Source organism: Lycium barbarum, chromosome 8, assembly GCF_019175385.1.
Source record: "Lycium barbarum isolate Lr01 chromosome 8, ASM1917538v2, whole genome shotgun sequence".
In the NCBI taxonomy this organism is placed as follows: Eukaryota; Viridiplantae; Streptophyta; class Magnoliopsida; order Solanales; family Solanaceae; genus Lycium; species Lycium barbarum.
The window spans coordinates 485,620-510,440 of NC_083344.1; the positions used below are offsets into that span (position 1 = coordinate 485,620).

General features: G+C 31.2%; 2 protein-coding genes across 2 annotated transcripts; both read right to left on the minus strand.

Moving 5' to 3' along the window:
• Positions 1-582: 582 nt before the first annotated feature.
• On the minus strand, positions 583-6,644 carry LOC132604906 (exopolygalacturonase clone GBGE184). Its single transcript, XM_060318263.1, has 5 exons — positions 6,404-6,644; positions 5,275-5,583; positions 3,283-3,572; positions 1,849-2,068; positions 583-906 (listed from the first exon to the last, which is right to left on the minus strand). The coding sequence occupies exons 1-5, from the start codon at positions 6,569-6,571 to the stop codon at positions 682-684; spliced, it is 1,212 nt and encodes a 403-aa protein (XP_060174246.1). The 5' UTR covers positions 6,572-6,644; the 3' UTR covers positions 583-681.
• Positions 6,645-7,576: 932 nt separating this feature from the next.
• LOC132605580 (pectinesterase-like) lies at positions 7,577-14,665 on the minus strand. Its single transcript, XM_060318714.1, has 4 exons — positions 13,985-14,665; positions 12,822-13,189; positions 9,282-9,494; positions 7,577-8,471 (listed from the first exon to the last, which is right to left on the minus strand). Exons 1-4 carry the CDS (start codon positions 14,602-14,604, stop codon positions 7,984-7,986), a joined length of 1,689 nt encoding a protein of 562 aa, XP_060174697.1. The 5' UTR covers positions 14,605-14,665; the 3' UTR covers positions 7,577-7,983.
• Positions 14,666-24,821: the final 10,156 nt, after the last annotated feature.

The window sequence follows — 24,821 nt, forward strand, 5'->3', positions numbered from 1 at the left end:
GTTATCGGAGCAAAACCAACACCAGTCATCTCCTACATGGATTAAGTGGTCAATGAAACATAGCCTGATTAATGTTTTTTTTTTTCAACATGCACACTTTAAACTCATGTGAATCAGAAGTGACACGCGGTTCATTTTTCATTGGGATCTACTCGATTATACATTAAGCCCAAACTAGTAGATTGTTTGGTTTCATAGTGTTTTAATTTAATTAATCAATTGTGTTAATCACAACTTGTCATTGAATACAAAAGATCTTTCCCAATATTCAATTTGAAATACAATATGATCGAAATTACCATCTTAGTCAATATCTATATCTGTTAGAAATTTGGAGATAGTTTTGTTCACAACACAAAGAACTCTAATCCAAACACTTCAGAAGGAATGATTATTTCATGGGATGTGAAGACATAGAAATGTTTTCATACACTCTACAAGAAAACATGCATTTAATTAGGTTAATTAGGGACGACAAGCCCTAATTAACATCATTTTAGCTAAGAAAATAACCCTAGCTACATCCCATCACTAATATGCGCCAATCTAAATTTTATCTTTTTCTATCTTTTCAGAAGACCATAAAAGAGAAATATATTGTAATAAAATATAAACAAATTACATGGTTGTATTAGAATTTATATACAATTTTTCATAGACATAATTTGACTAATAATGTAATTAGCATGCTGGTGGATTATTTTTCCCACCCAATATTGTTTTGGCATTTTGACATGTTGCTGCCAAAAGAGGTCCAATATTACCAATTGGAGCTAGATCAATGTCAACCAATTCAATTCCATCACATGGAAGTGCCTCACTGCAATTGAGTGCCACTGGAGCTTTTGAATTTGTTGTGCCTCTTATGTTCTTGAAGTGAATATCCACTAGTTTCACTTTTGATGGCTATACAAAAAATAAAATTATATTAGTGACATTGATCTAAAAGTTACAATTTACTCAAATTCATGTCCATATGTACAACTATATAGTAGCTTACGTGTCGAAAGACAGTTAAGTGACTGAGAGCTCATAATTCGATTGGGCTTGCTACTTCAAATTCTGGTGACCTTCTTATCATTGATGTCCCAACAGAAACCAATAAAAGAGTATTTATAACATTGATTTAAATAGTGTATATATGTTGTCTCAAATGTGGACACCAAGCTTTTCTTTAATTATGGTGTTCGAATCAACTTGTAGCGCGCCTTAATTAATTTTAGGAGATATCTATAATTTTCTATCAGTACAGATATCAAATAACTCTGTGACTATCCATCAAAGCTTGGGGAGATGTAAAGAAACCAACTAATATTTTTGCCTCCCTTAGAATTTGAACTAAGACCTCGTGATTCTCCACCCACTTCATTAAACATTATACCACACCCTTGGGTGTGGATGTGGTGGACACCAAGTACTTATTGTATGAAGAAATATGGTAGTCTACGTGTCAAGAGACAGTCCAATGAGTAAGAGGTTACAATCCGGACTAACTTTTTCTTTAACAGTAGTGTTTGGGCCAACTTTCCTGCACCTCAAATAGTTTTATAATATAAATAGTGACACTATCTACCAAAGTTTGGACAGATGAAAAAAAATCACCTAACATTTTTTTCTCTACTGGAATTTGAACCAAGACATCATGATTCTTGATCCGCCAGCCACTTCATCTACGATTATATCACATGACCCTTGGGTGTTGTGGACACCAAAAATACTTATCGTACTATAATATGGTAATGTCTTCTTTCATTTCTTAGGTAATATGAATATTATCTACCCGTAATGCATGAACCAGTGTCTTTTTCTTTTGTACTAATCTAATAAAAAAGTAGTTAGATAGCTTACCTCATTTCTGTCCTTGGAATGATAGTGTTGATCAATAACAATTGGATTTTTAACATTATCCAGGATTAAATCTTCATAAACAACATCAGAAACTTGTAGTGAAGGTGAGCCCATATAAGTCTTGATTCTTGCCCCATTTGATGTACTGTGGAATGTACAATTTCTTATTATAATTCCTTTAACATCTTTCTCATTCAAGCGTTTTCCAAGGCTGCCGATGCTGAACACAAATAATTAAAAAAATATAAAAAATTAAACAACAACTGCATTTAAATGTCTAAATGTATGATACCATAAATAGGATTTTTCGTTCCTCCTATTGATAAGGTTTTATTTTAACTTCTATGATATTTGATTAAGCTCATTTAACCTTTGATCAATTGAAATATATGTGCACTTTGATCCTTTTGCTCGTGGAATAAATTTTCATAATTATTAAGTAACAATTCTATCACATAATTATTCATGTGTTATGTGAAACTCATACTACTTTATATTTGACGGTAATATAATTTTAAAATAGTTCAAATATAACATACTTCCTACATAAAGGGACCAAAAAATACATATTTTGATTAACTGAAAATTAAATGTGTTTATCTGTGTATTACAAGGACCAAATTAAGATCAACAGTATTGCTATTACCCCTTTATGATATTTTGGACTAGTACATAGAAGAATTGCACAAGTTGTTGATTAAGAGACCACAACTCTGAATTGTAAAATCACTCAATTTTGCCTCAGTATCATGTAAAGTGATTAAACTATTTTTTGTGAAAAGGTCTTATGTTTTCTCCTAATGACTTCCTGTGATACTTTGGCAAAGTTAAGTGACCTTTTGATTAGAAAAGCTCGTGTACTAACTTACATGAAACTTAGATAAAATTGAATAACTTTTTTGTTACAAAAAAAAACAGTTTAATTATTTTAACAATAAAGTAAAAATTGACTGACCCTCTATGAAAAACCTATCCGGTTGAGTGTTGCTTACACTTCTATTAAAATGCGAAAAACAAAAGTAGTTCAAATTTAACATACTTTTTACATAAGGGACAAAAAAATACATGTTTTAGCAAATTGAAAGTTAAATGCATATAATTAATAATCACTTATAACACATACCAAAATTAAAATTTACTAATAACTGATGGACCAACATACTATAACCCCCTATGATATATTGGGCTAGTATGTAGAAGAAATGCACAAGTTATCTATTAAGATACCACAATTCGTCAATTGTAATATGAGTTCGAACCTCTGTGATTGATCGCTAGAGACCACAACTCGTCAATTGTAATATCATGAGTTCGAACTTCTGTGATTGATTGCTTGATCATTCTTGTCTAGTAGAGTCTTTCTTATTCTTTTGTTAATTATGTAAAAAAAAAAAGAGGTAGAAAAGCATAATAACAATTATTATTAAAACTAACCTTATTCCATGTCCAGGACCACAATTTATATTAGAGATATAAACATTGGAAGTGCCATCTCCAATGCCAATGCAGTCATCACCTGTCCCAATGTCACTATCAGTGACATTGATATTTATTGTTTGACTTATATGAAGTCCATCAGTGTTTGGGCTAGTTCCTGGTGCAGTAATTTTGATTTTTGAAACTGTAATGTCACTGCTATCAGTGATTTTCAAGTGGACACCTTTGGAATCCACAAAATTAATGTTGTTGACGGAAGAGCTCTTCACAGTCTGGAATACAAGAGACTACACAAAAAAAAAAAGTAAAAATAGTTACAGCTCAAATCGTTATTAATTTCACATATGGATCGAGTTGGTTCGAATTTTTTAAACACCAAACCAAACCAATTGTGTCTGATTTTTAAATTTATACACCAAATAAAACCAATAAAATTCGGGTTTTTCAATCTCGGTTTTTCTCGGGTTATTCGGTTTTCTCTAGTTTTTCGGGTTTTTTTCGGAATAGTCTTGATACAAAACATATAACTTTTTCTTCAAATATTTCTCTAGTCCTAGTAAGATACAACTATATAATTAAGGTGAACAAAAAATGTGAGAAGAGTGATGACATTGTATTCAAATATTCAACAAAAGCTAATAAAATCAGTTAAAATAAATATTGCTAATTAAAAAGCTATAAAGAAAATGACCATAATCTAAAAATAATAAGTCATGCTAAAATAAGTATGGTTAATAAGTATTAATTACATGAAAAAGACAAAAAAACTTAAGTCATATATTTTCACTCTATAAATCAATGATGCAAAACTAAAGAATAGATAACCAATATTATTGTCATTCCTAGTGGTAAATTGAATTTCTTTTGTTAGCATTAGTGTTGAGTTGGTTTTGGTTTGGACTTTATTTGAGTTGCTAACATCCATAGGATATACAACTTATTGATATTCAAAATTTTAAGTTCAAGCTTGAATGATATGATAATAGATAAAAAAAAAACTACGAAAAAATTTAAGAAATATTTATAAATTACATTACAAATAAATATTTTTACATATAAAATATTTTAAAAATTAAATACATGTAATGTCGTGTTGGTTTGGTTTGATTTGACTTTTTTTAGTTAAAACCAAACCAAACCAATTATGGTCGGGTTTTTTTTTTTCAACACCAAACCAAGTCAAACCAAACCGCTAGTTCGTTTTTTTTTTCTCGGTTTGACTCGGTTTATCGGTTTGGTGCGATTTGTCGGTTTACTTTGTACACCCCTACATATGATCATTCAACGATCAATTTATTATGCCCAAGCAATAAAACTACAAGAAATATAACTCAACTATATGGAGTGTATATATATATATATATGAAGAAAAAACATCAAGAAAAGCTGAATACAATATGGAAACACAAGTAGCTAGTTGCCACTTGAGCGACTCACCTTACATATATAAAGTTTTTGTGGAACTACTTAAAAAAATAATATAAACTATTTAAGAAAATCCCTCATGATTTGTCACATGGTGAAAGATAACGGATATTAAGTTGGATTGAAAAAATAGTTTTTGATATTTTTAAAACGGTGTCATGTATGTGAATATCATGTAAGATGAGTTGCTGACTTGACTATATTTAAATGACAAATTCATTTTTGGTTAATGGCTTAATCATCTGGTATCCGATATCCATTGGCTTGAATAATCTGGATCTATTATACATAGAACCCACTTAAGGTGAAGCGCCCTCCCCAATCAGGAGTTCTTCATTCTCAAGAATCAAATCCGACATTTGGTTAATGGTGAAGAGACCCCTTCCATCTTACGACACTCCTCGATGACTATTTTGTAATGTATATCTTTTCAGCTTCTCTTTTGTAATGTATATGCACAGTTGAGTTACTTTATTACGACAGTTAATTGTGTGACTTGCAAATAACAAACTTAAGAGTTAAGCGACCGTCTGTGAAATTATCAGACTTTTAAAGTCTACTTACACTAGGGAGAGGAGGGGTGCTTCCAGATTTGTCAGCGTATTGCCAACTCGAGTTTCCTTGTCCATTGAGAGTCCCTCCACCCGTAACCACGATACCATCTACGTGTTCGATAGATATCCATGCGCCTCGTGTGTACAAACTAATGTCTGTAGCTGACAATACAGTCCCTTGAATTTCAATAGTAATAGGCCTAGGACTACTGCATGGTCCTTGAAAAATAGTTTCTCCTGTAGTGAATGTTCCTGGAGGAATAACAAGTTTTGCTGGGCCTGATGATTGACAAGCTGATCTCCATGCCATCATAAATCCCTGCAAGTGCAAGAGAATTAGATTTGCACTTTTAGATCATTTATTTGTCTCCAAAATTCAAACCAAATTAAATAACTAGTTATAGAGTAATACAATGCAACTTGTTATGAATATTATGCATATAAAGTCGTAGATGATCAGAGTTACAGGGGATTTGGGAGCGGAGCTACATGGTTAAAAGATGGTTCAATTGAAACCCCTCCCTCAAATAATTATGATATGCACATAGGATAAATATAAAATTCTTTGTCTATCGTTGGCAGAGCCGGCATCGGGATTTCAACTTTATGTATTCTGGATTTTAGAACGATGACTTCAAGTGTCAATAACTAGGTTCTATATTTGATATTTATGCATATTTAATAAATTTCTTAACACAAATATATTGCTTGAGCAGAAAATAATTGGTTCGGCCGGACCAGTATCCGGACTTCTAACTTGATCCGCCCCTGAATTCGTTGGATTCTCGTGACATATATAGGAAGCTTCTTGTGTAATGACAAAAGTGACTCAAAAGTTGGACTATGTTGCAGGTTCAAATTCCGATATAGCATTCTTGCACGTTTTTGAATCTCCTTATTAGAATTCCTAATTCAGTTGCTTGGAATGCATTGTGAGTGATAACGAATGAGATTCTTTTCCGATTTTCCACCGGTGTCTGATAACTACATAAGATCGACTAATCTAGATTTCCACTTGATATTTGATAACCGCATTTTGAAGATTGTTGTTGCAAAAGTGTTCCATGTTCAAAAAGATATGTATGAACAACATGGAAATTACCACTAATTGTTGTTATTTCATTAATTACAAGACTTACCCTAGCGCTATCTGCCTCTGTATTTGGTCTAGCTCCGAACTTGGTAACATCAAAAACTGTCTCCAAAAGGCCACGACGTGAACCAAAAGGTGCACATTCTGCAACTTTTGATGAAAAAATGGCTATACCCAAAAGTAAAACAAATCCTACAACTTTTGGAATAGCCATTGTGGTGGCCTAATTAGGAAAATGAAAGAAAAATTAAGCAGTAAAGTGGGCAAATTAAAGAAGGAAATGAATGCCCTTTGAATGGAGAAAAACAATCCTTTGCCATTCTTATATCAATTCTCTTACACCATACAAAAATTATTGGCTAGTGTTTAGTTTGTTTATTTTGTTTATGTTATTTCCTCAATTGTAGGAAAGTTCAAACTGAGAGATCTGTATGCGTTTTTTTGTTTGTTTTGTTTATAATTTTCATATTTCGTACCACATATTAGCATTTCCCTCTGTTATAAGCAATATGCCCTTAATTTGTTTCCATTTGTCTAAAAAACGATACTCTTCTAAATTCAGAAATAATTAACTTTATATTTTCCATTTTATCCTTAATGAAAAGCTTTAATAATCAAACAAATATTAGGCAAATACTTACTATAATCAAACAAAGATTGATTGAACTAATTATGTTGCCACTCTACAGTCACTGACATTAACTTCCTCAAGAAATGACAGACTAGAAATCAAATTTCATGCATATGGAACTTAATATTCTGAATAGGAAAAACAAGCTAACAACATCTTTAAGATGTTAGCTTAAAGATGACACGAAGAAATACACGCAAATGTAGCAGATTGGTGACTGCTCTGATCTTGAATTTTCGGACCAAACTACATATATTTATTAAATTTTAAAAATTTATGTCAAGATCGACCTTATATTACGTTCTGCACCAACTAATGACTTAAAATCATGTATTTATCTCTGTCTGTAATCAGTATCATGATGAAATGGAACTCCACTAGCCGGTAGCCATTCACTTCCCTGTATCAAATTTCCAATTACTGTGAATTGACTCGCCTCAGCCGAGCTATTAATGACCCTATATATAACTAGGCCAATTCACTCTAGCACTAGTGTTTGGACCATGTATCCTCCATAATAAAGTGTCTTCAATGCAAAATCACCATTCTATTTTAGCCAACCAACATAGACTAATTAAGCTGCCAGTGTTGGACAGGAGAAAAACAATTCTTGAATAAATTGAAACGGAGGGAATACAAGTAATATTAACTTCCTCAAGAATGAATACTAGATATCAAATGTCTTAGTATTCTTAATATTTAGTAAAATAAGCTAATATAGCATCCTTAAGATGCTACTTTTTAAGGACTCAAACAAATACAAACAATGGACCAGACTGGAGATTGTTGCGATTGTTTGTTTACAGGGTATGATACCTCACAAGTTGATAGACAGTGGTCCGCCAGCAAACTCGTTCTGATCTTGGATTTTCAGACCAGCAAATTATATATATTTAATTAAAATTCTTAAAAAGCTTATTTATTTATGACAAGATGATCTTATATTGCGCCTTTGCACCCACTGACTTAAAATCTTGAATTTGCCTCTGTCTGTATCACGAGGAAGTTAAGCCGGTATAAAATGGCACCCCAGTAGCTGGTAACCATTCACTTCCCTGTATAAAATTTCCAACTGTGAATTGACTGGCCTCAGCAGAACTAGTAATGACCCTATAACCGGGCCATTTCACTCTAGCACTAGTATTCGAACCCGGTCCTCTATTCATATACTCTCCATAATAAAGTGTATTCAATGCAAAATCACCACTCCATTCTAACCAACCAGCAGGATCAATTAAGTTACCAATGTTGGATAGGAGAAAAACAGTTCTTGAATATTCTTTCCATGGTCGTCCTAAGTAATTCTTGAATGATGCTAATACAGGGACTAAATCTGATGCAGCTGCCACTTTGCAATTCAAGATTGAAATTCCAGTGTTTTGATTTGGATCCTCTCTTCCCTGTGCTGTGAAAATGTTCTTTTGGTTCGGGTCAGGTTTGCGAGCGTACAAGTTGCAGTTCTGGAAAACAACAGCTGCATTGCCTGTTTCAAGAAATTCACTTATTAAGTAAGAGATCGCTGGTTAAAAATGACTGATACGTAATAAACAGTTGCATATTTGGCTTAAAGTACTAAAATTAATATTAATAAACAATTGATGTGTTTGATATAAAATACTGATATAGACCTTTTCTATTAAAAAATGATTGAAATGCTCTTAAAGCTATTTAAAAAAAAATTACAAATTCTAAAGTATTTATACATGAAAAAAGGACACGACCGACAGATATGGAATACAGAGAGATCTAGCAAGGGACCCGATTTCTTTTGGGTAGATATTTCATGGACTAATAGAGATAAAATAATAATAAAAAGTTTGATCACAATGTTGAAGACATAATTAAGAGGTCGTTTGGTTAGTTGACTAAAATGGCTAACAAACATCAGAAGTCTTGAAGTTGATTTACGAATAAACAAATTTGTATTTGGTTTAAAAATGGTAATAAACAGTTGATGTGCTTGATAAAATAAATGCTATTTTTTTATTATTATTAAATGAATATTAGTTTGGGTATGAATTGCGTGGCTTAGAAAATAACTATTAAGAAAAAAATAGTTAAATAGTTTAGTCAATGTAAAAATATTTACAAGTTAGAAAAATCAATGTAACTTTTTGAATGATCAATATATACTATGACTTTTGAATTTTGACTTATAAGTATTTTTTATATTTACCACACGTGTAAATAACTATATGAGCTAGTTTGATCAACTTATAAACTTGACTAAATATTTTTTAAATAAATAATAGCTTAAACTTTTAGATGAGACAATCACAAAGTTCAGCATTACCGAAAATGAAGTCGACAGTTCCATAGACGTCGCATTCACGATAGAATTGTCGAAGGGAATGGACGTAAAGGGTGTCTTGATATGCAACAAAGCTGCATTGGTAGAATGCTGAGAGATCAGAGCCACTCCTTAGTGCCACTGCTTGGTGTTTGCTTGGTCCAGCATAGTTCTCAAATGTGATTCCTCTTGCCATGAATCCATTTCCCACCACAGCTGCAGTAAAAAGAAAATATATATATATATATATATATATATATATATATATATATATATATATATATATATATATATATAGTCAGATCGCTCTATATCCACTATTATTTATAATAACATTTTACTATAACAATTAAGTTTTCTATTTTGAAACCAATTTTCATATAATGTTAGTATATTATATGTTCTTTAAAACATCTCGATAATAAACGAAGTTAAAGAAATTGGAAATTGGAAAGAAATTGGAAATAATGGTCTACTTCCATAACTTTTGAGGATACAATGGTATTCTAGTAATGAGAGTTTTTACTTCACACTGATAACCAGTGTAAATAGAATTTTATCAAGGATGGATGTACCATTTATATGGTATGGGTCGACATAATTCGATAGTTTTGATTCAAAATCATTTAATACGTACAAATTATAATTTACAATCCAATAGTTTCAAAGGGCTACAATTCAGATTCAATAAACTTCGACTTTTAGATTCGCTTATGAATTTTATATTATCAGGTCATTTCAAAGCTGATAACTAAATGTGATCATCCGTAAAAAGTATTAATCATCTAATAATTAAGATAGATACATGTTTCATTAAATTAAAATTTGTTGGATGTCTATACATTATTTAGGTTGTCAATATACACGTACTATTTATCCAAATATTTTGAAAAAAATTCAAAGCAATATAATGGTCATGGTCCTACAAGTCAACAACATGTGGGCAAATTTTCCGATGTTTTCAGAAATCTATATTATTGTATGGTGCTTATAAGCAGGGACTAGATCTTTTTTAAGGGGGAAAACGAGAAAAACAAAACCTGCTAATTAATCTTTGTCATCTGGACACCGACCTTTGTTGTCTTATGTAATTGATATCTTAACATTTTCGTCACTACCACTAACCGCAAGAATCCCTAAAGCTACATGTTTTTTTTTTCTTTTTTCTATCCGGTGTCTAATATTCGATATCAGTTACGGAGTTTCGATTAATTTGGTTTGTGTTGTGTAAAGCCTATTAAAGGAAGAAACACTTCCTATCATGATATTTTCATACTTAAGACTCAAACATGAATTTTTTTATTAAGGTTTGGAAGCATCATATCTATTCTACCACAACTCTTGATCCTAAATGTACACATTATTTTTTCTTTTTCAATTTATGAGGAGATTTCGGGGCACGAATGTCAAGCTATTTATTTATCAAAGTGGATTCGAACATAGATTTTTCGGAATTTACAGTAATTAATAATTAAAAATATTTGAAAAAATGATTGTCCAAATTTGACTCCCAAATAATAATATTGTCATGTAAGTTCCTTGTTTGAGCACATTAAAAAGGCCTTCTTAGTCATTATTACTCTAATTTTTCTTTGGATTCGTAGAGAGTAGGCAATAATGGAGGAATGATTCTAACCAGGCAAGCAGACATGGGGTCATAAATATAGGACTAGTACTTTGTAAAATAATTCTAGTTGAAGTGAATTAATTACTTGAATGGAGAAGTGGCCATTGAAGGCCTTTGTAAGATGTAGCACCAAATTAATGTCGAGGTGGACAGGTGATTGTTCTTGGGACATTTTTCTAAATAATGTAAAGTAGGAAAAGCACCATGCAAATAATTTCCTGATGCGTCACTTTCATATATCCAACATCTTTTCTATATATCCAATTGGTGATGACTTGTGACTAAGAACGTATTGCTAGGGTCAATTAGTCCTCCATTTAGAAGAAGATATATATTTTCTAGTAGATTCAAATTGTATCATATAAATTGAACCCCATAAAATAATATACTTAGTATTGCTTCGTCCCTTCCTAAAGGTACTAGTCTTTTCAAAACTAAGCCTCGAACTCGTAGTTAAGGGTGTCGGTGGAACGATTTGATCAATTACTTTTTAAAAATTATACCATAGCAATTTTTTTATTACTTTACTATGCATGATTAAGTTTAGATTTTTCAAAACCGTCTCAATTATCTTGGTTTTTCTTCATAATATCAGTACGATTGGATAAATCTTTGATAATTATTTTTAAACGTTATCTAAGAGTCGCTCTATTTTTAGATTAAAAAAAAAAAAACAATTAGAGGTTACTATCTTATAATAAAGCAAAATCCCTATTATTATAATTGACAATACTCCTTTACATGATTAGATTAATATAATGACACGAATAAATGAATGGTCCACAGCCATGACAATTCCTTAATTGCTGGACAACACTCAGTTTTTTAGTTAATTGCTAATCAATTAGTATATCATCAAGATCTTTCTAGTATTAGTATTCATTTTAAAGACAAAAAGTTAATCAATAAATCAACCTTCAGTCTCGTTTTTCCACACCGACAGAATCCATCAAATAATTCATAATCCTACACATTCAATGCTTATATTTCATGTCTAACATCTTCTCAGTGTCTTTTTTCTTTCTCCTTTTCTTAATGGTTGACACCTTTTTTTTTTCATTTAATTCGTTATCCGCTATTCGTATTGATCCCGATTAATTTGAATGTGTGCGACATAAGATTCATTAAAGGAGAAGTGCTCTCCCTAAAAGAATTTTTTATATATTTAGGATCTAAGTTCGAGACCTTTAATTAAGAGTAAATAAATCCTATCCATTCCGGCATAACCTTTATTGGTAGTATTAACGGTTGACACTTTGATTTTGTTTGCCAATAAAAATATCTACACTATAATATCTAATGCCAGGACAATGACTAACTAGGGCCTATGCCTTTTTTTTCCATCTCATGTTCAACCACATTTTGAGGCTCAGATTAATTCAGATTTGTACATCAACTTATTATTAAATCCGAATCTCTAATTAAGGATGGAGGAATTTTATCCATCCCAATGCAGTTCTCGACAGTGCCAATCACCTTTACTTACAGTTAGAGAACTATGTAGCGTAATTTAGATCACTATAAAAGAATATTAAAATAATTCATCAAACTATTATACTGTAGATGACTGCATGATTTGTAAATTATTCACCAATTATTAATAGATAAAGGAAGGTCTAAATCATTGAATTAATTTCAAGAACGCATGGCCCTATATAGAACGTGCCTCGTCCAAATAATTATCTATCTTGGCAACATAAATAGTCTTAGGTATATGGTCAGTATAATTTAACATATTATGATAAATTATATATATTATTTTTTAGATTATTAGTCTCACTTAATATAACCTAACATGACATGTAACATGTAGTTACGTCTTAAGTAACTTGACTTTCAGTATATAAAAGTTAAACTAGTCGTGATACAAGCCCTACAAATATATATAAACATGTAAGGGAAAATTTTGAACTTACCAACGGTGGCTGATCGGAAAGTAGTCCACCCATCGACGACGTTCCGATTACCCTTTATTTGTGTTTTTCCGATGCCATCTCCGACGAACATTATCATACTTTTTTTCCTTTCAACGTCAATATATTCGAAATAAGCTCCCGCCTTAATGTAAATCACAAATCTTGTAGTGCTAGAATTTGGTGCTGCACTTAATGCCTGGTTAATAGTAGTAAAATTACCACTACCATCTTTAGCCACAACCAAATTGAACTTAATTTGGTTCACTGGAGCTTGTAATAATGCCCTGTCCCTTTTTTTCAACCATTTTGGGTATCCGTTTTTCATAGCACCGTATTCTGGGAAGACTTCATTAGAGCTTGATAACGACCTAAAACCAAATCATAATAAGAGGCTTTAAACTTATTTATGGTTAAACAAACCAGATAACTAATTTGATAAAATTGAGTTGAAATTTAACAGTAAAGTAGAAATAACTGTGCATATTTTAAAGTAATTTTACTCACTCATCCGAGCAACTTCAACCAGATACTAAAAGGGAAAAAGCTAGTACTCCCTTCATTTCATTTAACAAAAATTATTTACTTTGGGCGTGACAACAATAGTTGTGTGAGGCTCCATTCTACTTTTCACACTTGGATAGTGAGCCCACAATATTTGCATATTTTACAGAAATAATATACTATTTCTGGAACGTTTGATGGTCCTGATTTTTTGGGGTCTAAAGCAAAAGCTTCAACAACCTTACCTTTGAGTCGACCCATTTAATTTCTTGAGCATGGCAAGAGATTTCCTCACATGTTGAGTTATGGTATGCAAATCCCTCTCAATATAATGACTCAAGTTGTGATTACTATTGTAAAATCCACCAAGACAAGTGTCTTGATTGGTCATTGCAGCAGTAAATAGTACTGTTCTTTGAAGGTGACTTACTACTATTTTTGGTGGAAAGATCATCTAGAGTAGTTGTATCTCATCAATAGTACTATCATCCAAGAGCAAGAGCATGTTATAAAGGTTAAAATGAGATGATCAAATTTAAATATTCTTTCTGGAACAGATTAAAAAGAGAAAAGATTGTCATATGGGTTGAAACAAAAGGAATATGCTATTTTCAGAGCATTTTAACTTTTGGGGTCTAAAGCAGAAGCTTCAGTTATCTTACCTTTGAGCCGACCCAGTCTTTAACTTCTTCAGCATGGCAAGAGAGTTGCTCACATGTTGAGTTATGGTATGCAAATCCTTCTCAAAGTAATGACTCAAGTTGTGTTTACTATTGTAAAATCCACCAAGACAAGTGTCTTGATTGGTCAATGCAGCACTAAGAAGTGTTTGGAGATCATTGTAGTGCTTTGCAGGTGAATTACTACTGTTTTTGGTGGAAAGATCATCAAGAGTGGTTTTTAACTCATAAATAGTACTATCACCCAAGAGTTCAATACAATCATCCAAAGCCCTTTTCTCTACAGGGTCCAATTTGGACATGTGGTGAAGTATGTTAGTGCAATTTTCAGCAGAGGCTTTGACTTCATTGACAGTAACATTGACATTGGAAGAGATGATTTCTGGAATTGTTTTTTTGTGAAGATCTGGGATTAATGAAAGAGTGGAAACACATAGTTGTGGATATAGTGTGCCTTGGCAATGAGAATTTGCAATTTGGATGTTTTTTTCAACATGATTTTGTGTAGTTGATACTAATAATTTTGGAAGAGAGAAGAATGTGAGCAAGAAAATGGCTGAAAGAGCAAGCAAAAGTGAAGGTTTCTTTTTTTGGCTATACATTTTGGAGAAACAGAGGAAGTTCAACACTTTGTGAGGGAAACAAGTGCTTTGCTGCTTAAATTTATAAAGTTTTAGTTTCAAGCATGGTACCAAAATGATTTGTGCTATCAGTATATTTTAATTTACTGCAGCACACATACCTGCTTTATTTATCGGGTTACTAATGCAACATTTGATGGAAAGTTACCATTTGTCAGTGTATATATAAGTTAAACTTGTAAAAGAAAAAGTTTTAAATTGTATATGCGAATAAGGATTTGTACACTATTAAGTGTAGCTTAACCTATGAGGTCGTGACAAATAGTAGTTTCCATTTACCATATTATCAATTAAGGTTTATACGAAATTTATGTATAATTACCGTATAAATAACATGATAATGTAAATATTTTTATGTACAAAATCTAAACTCATAAAAGATATTTATACCTTCAAGTAACTTCCTATATAGGCAACTTCTTATAATCAATCATTATTAACTTAAAAAGTAAGCTATAAATAGTTAAATTGCAGTGCCAATAAACTCAAACCTTAATCTAACATAAAGGAGATATGAAGGAGTTAGGAGTATACGTAGTTCGGTATATTACATTTTAAAATTGCGGATATGCATTGAATATATTACGAATGGGCATTTAGCATATCGACCTCTTCATCAATTACTTACTCGATCTCAAACTTAGAATCATTTTGGCCCGCCTGTCAAAATCAGTTTATTTTCAGAAATACTTTCAGAAAAAACTGCTAATTTAATACAAGAACATGCAAGTATATAGCATAGGTATATGCAGTTTTCTATTAATTTTAATGTAGGGATAACAACACTTCCAGTCCCTCAGCTATGTGTAAATTCTGATTTTGGTTCTTATAAAATATGACTTGTCATATTTAACTTTTAATTAACTAAAATGTGCTTTGTTTCTTTATATTGGAAATATGTTATATTTAGTAGGCGTTTGGCAATGAAAGCCAAATATTTTTCACTTATAATTTGGAATTGTGAAATTGGACTTGTGTTTGGTTATAGTTTTTGCAAAGAATATTTGGTTATTTGAATGTATTGAATGTGAAAAAAGTGAAAACAAGATTAGCTTTAGGTGTTTTCCAATTCCAAATACATACAACTTCAAGTTGTATTTGAAATTTTCATGGTCAAGCGCTGATTTCAAATAAAGTGAAAAAAATTCCGGAAAAAGGTGAAAAAAATTCATGACCAAACGGGTTAGACTATTTATAGAAATAAATTACTCTCAAATATATAATTACATTACAAGTTTAACATAATACATGAGTATCTAAATGGTAAATCGATTAATCGAGTTCCTGGATGAATATCGAATACTGACAGAAGATAAAAAATAAAAAAAAGTAATGGTGGTGGTTGAGTGTTGGTGGTTAGGTAAGAGAATAATTCTGTGTAGGAATCTAATTGAAATCACATGTCTGTTACATGCTACCGACACTGCAAATTTTAACCAAGCAGACACATATATTTTTCCCAGTATATGGGGCGCTCTTTTCAGTATAATAATATATGTATACTAGTATTTGATCCGATCTATTCCTTAAAAAGTTCAGATATAAATATCTCCATTAGGTCTATATGTTTTGTTGTATGTTCATTTTTCAAGTCCATTTTTCACTTAAAACTCGGGGGACTGCGGCTGTGTTTGGCATGAAGGATATTTTATTAAAAAATTAAGTGTTTTTTTGTGTGTTTGTAAGTAAATAAAAAATTATTATCCCAAAAGCATATATATATATATATATATATGTAATCTAGAAATTAAAAATACTGTAGAGGTGGAGTGGGGTGGGATTGTCAAAAGGTAGGGGTGAAGAGGAGATGATGAACTTGAAATAACACTAATAAGATTTGTTTTCTCTACATTCTACTAGGCATGTCGTTTAAATAGTGCATTTTTGAAGGATCCAAAATGAGTATGATAATATTTTAAAAAAATGCGAACAACATACTCTAGTATCTTAGTCTTCCATTGAAACTAAGTTCTCTAAAACTTATACAAAAATCTCAAACCCCCCCCCCCCCCCCCCCCAAACACCCAAAGGATTGAGTAAGAAATTCCGGAATTGGCTTCTCTAAAAGGACACAGAACTATTTCATCTTATTTAGCACTATATACTTGATTTATCTAGTAAACTGTTCTTAATTTTCATCTATCGAGAGAAATCAGATCTTTAGCTATAACAAGTTCTACTATGGTTTCAAACTATCTTTGGACATGCAATTTGAATATTTTAAGCTGTACATAAAAACCCCACAAATCGTAAAAATATCAAACGTTCTCAATTCTTATACAATCTTACCCAATGAGCAAGTCATAGTTCATAACAAAATTAATACACTGCTAGAAGGCCTTTCTAAAAAATACAACATCAATTAATCAAATTTTAGTTCAATAAAAACGAAAATTTAACATGAATAGTAATGTAACTACTCTTTAATATAATCCTCCCACATAAATTAAAGATTGGTAGACATAAATAAAGGTTGGTGGAAGTTAATGAGATTGGTAAATGATTGACGGGGGTAATTGTTAAAAATATCTACCAACTTATGGGTCTTTTTTTTTTACAAAATATAAACATAAGGTTAAATTTTATATTTAAAAAAATTGAAACCATGGTTTCAAACCCCAAATCATGCCTTTTTGGATGATTTGGGGTTAGAAACTATGAGTGAAAACGCATGTCCAAACGCTGGTTTGAGGTCATGGTTTCAAACCATTATTTAAAAACGCATGGCCAAACGCCTACTTATATTATTACTAGTGAATTGGTTCGCGCTTCGCGCGATTATAAAACTCTTATTGAATTTATAAAATATCTTAACCGAATATTCAAAATATTTAAATCCTTTTTAGTCTTCAAATTCTAATGAACTAGATTATTGTCACTAAGTTTTTTGTCTTTAATTTTGTAACAATTACGCTTTTTCAATCTTCTAGTAATATATGAATTTTATATTATAATATAATCTTTACAGACGTAACATAGTTTAAACGTAGTTTTACTTTGTTCATTTATTTTACGGATTTAATCTCTTTAAGTTGATATGCTTATAAATTTTAAATATAGTTTTTCTTTATTCATCTAATATATAAAGCATCTATTTAACTTCTCTTCTCTACCTTTTAAGAGTTACATTTTAGTTATTTCTCCAAAAACCTTTAAAAAGAAAAATGCATCAACAATAATGTCTATTACAAAGGTTATAAGGAAAGGGAAGAAAAGCCCATAAACAAATCTGTTTGTACTAATTTGTGCCTTATCTCCCCCCCCCCCCCCCCCCCCTTTTCCTTTCTCCTCCTCCTCTTCTTCTTCTTCTTCTTCTTCTTCTTTCTTTCTTCCTTGCTTCGTCGCTCATTTAATATTAACTTTTCTTCTTCCTCCTTCACTGGAACGCGACATTCTTTATAACTAACAGCTTCACTCTAAAGCTAATTTTTTCCATCCTCAAGATTATCCTAACTATACTAAAATTTCATAAAATCTAGAAAAATTGTTCATTTAATACACGACACCGTTGAAAAAGGAGAGAGAATTCAAAATAGCGAGATAATTGAAAAATAAAACAGAATTTTCAAGCTTCAATTTCATTGAGAATCATTTTGACAATTGAAAATTTTATCATTTACTATTTTTTTTCATTGAAAAGATGTAAATTATTTGGTAAAGCTAATTGTAAAATAGCATCTTTACTTACTATTGTTGATATATTATTCAACCTTAGCAATTAATAGCTAAGCAACAAAAGCATGCTTACACAAGCTATAAAAATACAAGATAGATGGAGGAGAAGTACAAATTGTATAAAAAAAAAGAAATAGAAAACAATTCGTATAAAAAAATTTAGTACTCGGAAAACCAAACATGTTTTCAATTCAAGAAAGTTCATACCTATTAGAGATCAAAAAAGAAAGAAGAAGAGAATAACGCAAATAGAAATCATGATAATCTGCAAAAAATAATAGTATAGTAGCCATAAAAGAAAGAAAATGAGATTAACGCAAATAGAAATCATAATAATCCACAAAAGAACAATAGTATAACAAAGTTGGGGGACCATATAAACTAATTACTTACCTTTTTTCAATTTGAAAAAAAAAAACACAACATGATAAAGTATAACAATATAATGTTTTAGAAATTAAAAAAGAAAAATAGAAATAGAGAAGCCAAAACACTCACCTAGTGTAAAAGGAATGATAAAATTGGTTGGGTTAGGATTGACTAAATTTGTGTTACTCATCAGTTGTTAATTGTAAAGAAATGGATCATGCGCCTAACTCAACCCCAAAAGCTAACTTATGAGGGGAGGATTTCCCAAGTCCATATAAAGAGACCACCTATCTCATTAACTACCGATGAGGGACTTTTTTTCATTCTTCAACACCCCACCTCACGCCCAGGGCTGAACATCTGGAGCGTCCTGCTCTGATACCATGTAAAGAAATGGATTATGGGCCTAACTCAACCCCAAAAACTAGCTTATGAGTTTGAGTTAGGCCCATGATCCATTTCTTTACATTAATGATTTTTTGAAGAGAAGCAATAATAACAAGTAATTTAATTTCAAAAACCGAAACTTTAAAGTACCATTTATGGCTTATTTATTAGCTTTTGATCGTGGGCTGATTGAAGGTTTATGTTGCTTTATTGCAAAAGTTACTGCTATGTGGGTTGAATGGTACATTTATTGCAAGAGGCTTTTATTAGTCCATAAGTTAGTGCAGTAGAAAATAGAAGGGAAAAGGACACTGTGTGTCCACTCAGCCAAACTAATCCCACATTTAATCACTGTTTGAGCTTAATTTCACCAGGTGTCCGTTCGGCCCAAAATAATGTCAAAAAATAGCCGGTCGGCTCAAAATAAGCCAAGGCTGACCGGCCCAACAACCCAGGCGCTAGAAAAAAAAAAAGACTTTTCGTGAAGTCGCCCCAAAAAGTCACCACTAAAGCGCTGCTACAGTATATATACATATGTTGAATTATATATACACTTTATATACAAGAATTATACAATTTATATACATATGCTGGAATTAATCATACATTTATTTTACATAATTTATACGTTAATTATACATTTATTATACACATATTATACAATAATGATATGATATATTTTTTTACATATACAATAGTGATACATATTATATACCACAATGATACGGCTTCTATTATACATTTTTTATACATATGGTATACTTTTTATACAAGACTGATACAATTTATATACACATGCTGGAATTATATATATACACTTTATATACAAAAAATGATACATATTATATACAAAATTGATACAATTTTCTATTCTATACAGGGTAGTTGCACTGTGCTGATACACATTATATACAAAAATGATACATATTATATACAAAAATGATACATAACTTAGTGATTCATATTTTATACAGTTTCTATACATTACAGATAGGTACTGATATATATATTTTATACACAAATGACACATATTATATATAAAAATCGCCTCAAACATTTTTGTGTTTAGGTTTTTATTTGAAAATTGTCTTATTTAAGTTTTGGCTAATGGATGAGATTAGTTTAGTAGGTATAATTTGGGTTAGAAGGTGGGATTAGTTTCACCCCACCAGCCATTTGTGTCCTTTTCCCAAAATATAAATGAACCAAATGATGCAATAAAAAATGAGAAAAATGGCAAAAATGGAGAAAAAACATAAATGCCAATGGAGTCTATAGAGAGGTGCCACATAAGATTGTCTATGCCTAGCTTTATATTATATATAGATTGGATTGTACAACCAATTATAAGATGTTCTCTTTTGCTTTTTGGACAACGTGCAGATTTAGTATTTTTAGAGCCCGTTTGGATTGACTTATAAGTTGCTTATAAGCTGTTTTCAGCTTTTCTGAGTGTTTGGTTGGCCAGCTTTAAGTCATTTTGTGCTTAAAATAAGCTCAAAAAAATAATTGGGCTCATTTGACTTAGCTTATCTAAAGTAGCTTATAAGGTGAAAACAGCTTATAAGCCAAAAAAAATAAGTTAGACTACCCAACTTATTTTTTTTAGCTTATAAGCTGCAAACAGCTTAAAAGCATAAGCCCATCCAAACAAGCTCTTAGTTTATAGGTTATGGACCATTTTTTTTTAATTACTGGATTTTGAATGAATAGTTTATACTCCTTCAGTCTCAAAATAAGTATCATCTTAGCAAAAAATATTTGTCCCAAAATAAGAGTTGCCTTAGAAATTCAAGATAAAAATTGACAAGTTTTTCTAACTATACCCTTAGCATTAAAGAAATAGTCCTCTTTAAATTCGTTCAATTCTCAAAAACCATCTAATAAGTAGAGTTGCATTTATTGATTTCTTAATGGATATGATTTTCATTAAGTTGATAATTATTTCGGGACGGAGGGAGTACATATTAAATAATTATTTAATATAAATAGGGTCTGAACCAAAACTATTAAGTTTTGCGGAACCCCCATAATCCAATTATAGCTCTGTCTCTGCTCTTGAAATAAGAAAAATATGTTGGAAAGGTACAATAGGTTTTCTTTCAGTATTCTTGTTAGAACAGGCAACCAAATGTTCCATGTTAAAGAATCCGTAACTGGTATAAAGATTTATTCATGGCTAATTTAAGTAATTTGATCGTGTAAAGATTATTTTATAAAGTTAAACTCAAAATAATAGTCAAAGAATGTGGTCCATATAAAATTTTAGCTTAAAGAATTAAAGTGACGCCCTACAAGGATTCACACGTGAAAGTCCTTTTTGCGAAAAGCATTTGGCCAAGGGATGAAGTGCACAAATATCCAATTTTGAGATCACTTTTTAAATCATCTCTGTAATTTATAAAAATTTATAAATTTATCCACTTCGGATCAACTTCATATATACAGTATATGATGTTAGGCTTGATAAATTCAAACTTCAAACAAAATATCTAAAGTTTCATATGACTGAAGTTCAAGCATATACGTCTAAAGTTCCGTCATTTAGCCTAAGCTTCAATCATATATGGCTTTCTTGCCTGAAGTTCAAGCAAATATGACTAACATTCGGCCACTTTTGTTTAAACCTTCAGTCATATGTGACTAAATTAACTCATTCTTGCCTGAAATTCATGCACATATAGCTGAATTTTAGCCATTTTAGCATAAATTTTAGGCAAAAATGTCTCAACTTTAAGCATCACATTTCCGAAGTTATTCAAAATAAATAGACGTCTAATTTTTTTTTAAATAAGTACAATTTAAATAGCATATCCAGCAATTTGCAGGATTGTCCTTCGCTGGGGTGGTCTTTAATTTTTGTCCTTCGCTAAAAGCCCCTTGATTCGGGGTTCGAACTCTCGCTCAGTCAAAATTTTTAAAAAAACTCGCAAGACATAAGTTGGATCCAATAAGTTGGGTTTCAAACTCTGCCTTAAGGCAAAAAAAAAAAAAATTGCTGGAATTTTGCAAACCTCTGCCTTAAGGGTTCTGCCTTATGGCATAAGTTGGGCCAACTTATGCCTTGCGAATCCCAATTTCTACCCTTCGAATCCTAACTTATGCCTTGCGTTTTTTTTTTTACTGAGCCTTGGTTCTAATTCAGAACCTCTAGGTATTAAGTGAAGGACAAATATTAAAGACCACCCCAAAAGAAGGGAAATCCGCGCGAAAAAAAGACTAAGGTACCCCTTGAAATTTTGGTATTGGTCTAGCTTAATTATTGAGGCCTCAAGACTGTCATAAACAGGCCAAACATTAAAAAAGGGACCAGTATATGTTGGGCTTTAACTTCGAATAGACTGGCCCCATCTTTTCTATTCACCAACGTCACATACACCTTCCTTACCAAATTACTTATCCAGAAGAGCAAAAATGGCTGATTCAATTTGCGCAAATATTTCCAGTTTTAAGTCACCATTTAGTTTGTGTCTTTATTTTTATAAATTATACAATTACCGGCCTTGATAAATTACTCTTCCGGATGATGTTAAATTCATGTTCATATATTGCTCACTCTTACCGACAAAACATAGACTAGTATCTAACATTTGTAATAAGTTACAAAAATTTAGACCATTATCTATTATTTTCTCATAAGAATTAGTTTGCTCAAAAGAAATTTTTAGATCGTGGTCTAAAGGTCCATAATTTGCAAGAAAAATAAAAAAAGTTTATTTACTAATTAATACAACAACGACATACCCATTAAAATTTCACAAATGGAGTCTGGAGAGGGTAGTGTGTAGGTAGCCTTACCGCTGCCTTCCGGAGATCTTTTACTAAATAGGCAATCCACCATCCTCATTGCTATGTACATTTTCAGGTATAGAAGTTGTAATGGGTCTAGCTTGACATGCGACTCTTAATTAACGTATAGTCTATTTAGATCAACTAATTAAGTATGTAATTTATGATCATTTTAACTTTTAGGCATTTATTGGTATGAATTAGTTGTTGGAAATTTATTTCTGCTCCAAGAAGTACAGTACTCTATCTATTATCAAAAATCTAATTCCGATTAGCCTAGCGGCGATTAATTACGTGAATGATGCTCCAATTTGTTGCACTATTATTACTTTTACAACTCTTTTAAATAGTTCTCTCCAGATGTATCAACTTCATGATGTAATTAAATTTTCATTTGATGTAAGAAATTTACTCCCTCCTTTTCAATTTCTATATTCTACTTTCTTTTCAAATATATTTAATTAAAAAATAATGTCTATCTTTTATATCTACTATTGGAGTACTCTTTAATATCAACATCTCATAAGGCATATATGTTTAAAACCGCAAAATTTAAAGGAGATTTTAATATGTCATGCACATATTTAATTTAAGACCACAATATTCAATTTTTTTCTTACTTAGATATTACACCAATCAAACTAAGACACATAAAATAAAACGGATGAAGTATATATTATTGACTCACTAATGGTTTCCCAACCCTCAACTTACCTTATCCGTTGTATTATCCACATTCGACTAGGAAATGATGGTAAAAATTCTTTACACAATAATGTATTTATATAACAAGTATATAGTGGCAGATTTAGAATATGACGTGCGTGTTCTAGTATCTAGAACGCGCGTTGCACGTGTACCCATATCAAAGTGTAATTAAATTCTTGCAAACGATGAATATTTTTCCTATTTAGCTAACTCAAGTCCACACCATCATTTTACTATTGAAGAGAAAAACCAAAATGCCTAATTACGTATTCGTAGTACTCTCTTTTAAGGAGGTCTATCGTTATTTTGATAAATTAAAAATAAAAAGATACAAACAATTTGGAAAGATGTGCTGGTAAAATAAGCATTCATAAGGATATGTACTTCTCATGAATTCAATTTGTCGATCCCTGCAATCCACGGAGAAGCTTTCAATATTATATCTTGAAAAATAATCAATAAACCAATCCGTGTAAGATGCACTATAAGAATTGGATTTGCATCTCTAAAGACTATGAAAGTAATTTTTCCTTTTTGCAAAATAATACGAGTTGTAAAAATAATCAAACCTCTTGCAACTCATCCATTGAGGGAGCATGTTCTGATATTTGATGATTCTGCGTGGGGTTTGAGATTGATGTTTTGACTCGTTTTTCACTTCATGCTTCTGTTAAAAAAAGGAAGAGAGAAACGAAATTAGGAAAAACAATATCACAGAAACTCAATTTATGCCCCAAACCCTGCTAACGCGGATGCTTTGTGCATCGGGCTGCCCTTTGCACAAATTCAATTTATAAATGAAAATAGAAATAAGAGTAAGAGAGAAAAAGAGTGAACATTTTCTACAAAACCAGAACTAAAAACCATCTTGTCGTGAATGGAATTGGTAAAAGAATGAGAGCAAAGCAAAGGAATCACATATTTTTTCTTCACTTTTATTAGTATATATATATTGAGAAATCAATTAAATATATATAAATATTTCATAGTGAATCAATTATTATTAATTACTCAATTAAATATATATGGAGTATTTCATAGTGAATCAATTATTATTGTTGGTACTCCCCCAGTCCACTTTTACTTGTTACGTTTCGTTTTTCGAGAGTCAAATTGATTAATCTTCGAAGCTAAATTAAATTAGATCAATTCAATATTCTAAAACTAAAATTTATATGTTCGGAAACTATAAGAAAAATACTATAAGTTGTAATTCTTCTCAAATTAATATGATGACGAAGTACGTCTTA

Excerpts from the sequence above, each read along its gene's own strand:
- LOC132604906 (XM_060318263.1), bottom strand. The coding sequence starts at position 6,571 with ATGGCTATTCCAAAAGTTGTAGGATTTGTTTTACTTTTGGGTATAGCC. Across the intron at positions 2,069-3,282 it reads GGTCCTGGACATGGAATAAG|CATCGGCAGCCTTGGAAAAC; the intron begins GTTAGTTTTAAT and ends ATTTGTGTTCAG. Across the intron at positions 907-1,848 it reads ATTCCAAGGACAGAAATGAG|CCATCAAAAGTGAAACTAGT; the intron begins GTAAGCTATCTA and ends TTTTTTGTATAG.
- LOC132605580 (XM_060318714.1), bottom strand. The coding sequence starts at position 14,604 with ATGTATAGCCAAAAAAAGAAACCTTCACTTTTGCTTGCTCTTTCAGCC. Across the intron at positions 13,190-13,984 it reads AAGACTGGGTCGGCTCAAAG|GTCGTTATCAAGCTCTAATG; the intron begins GTAAGATAACTG and ends ATTTGGTTTTAG. Across the intron at positions 8,472-9,281 it reads AACTGTCGACTTCATTTTCG|GCAATGCAGCTGTTGTTTTC; the intron begins GTAATGCTGAAC and ends TTCTTGAAACAG.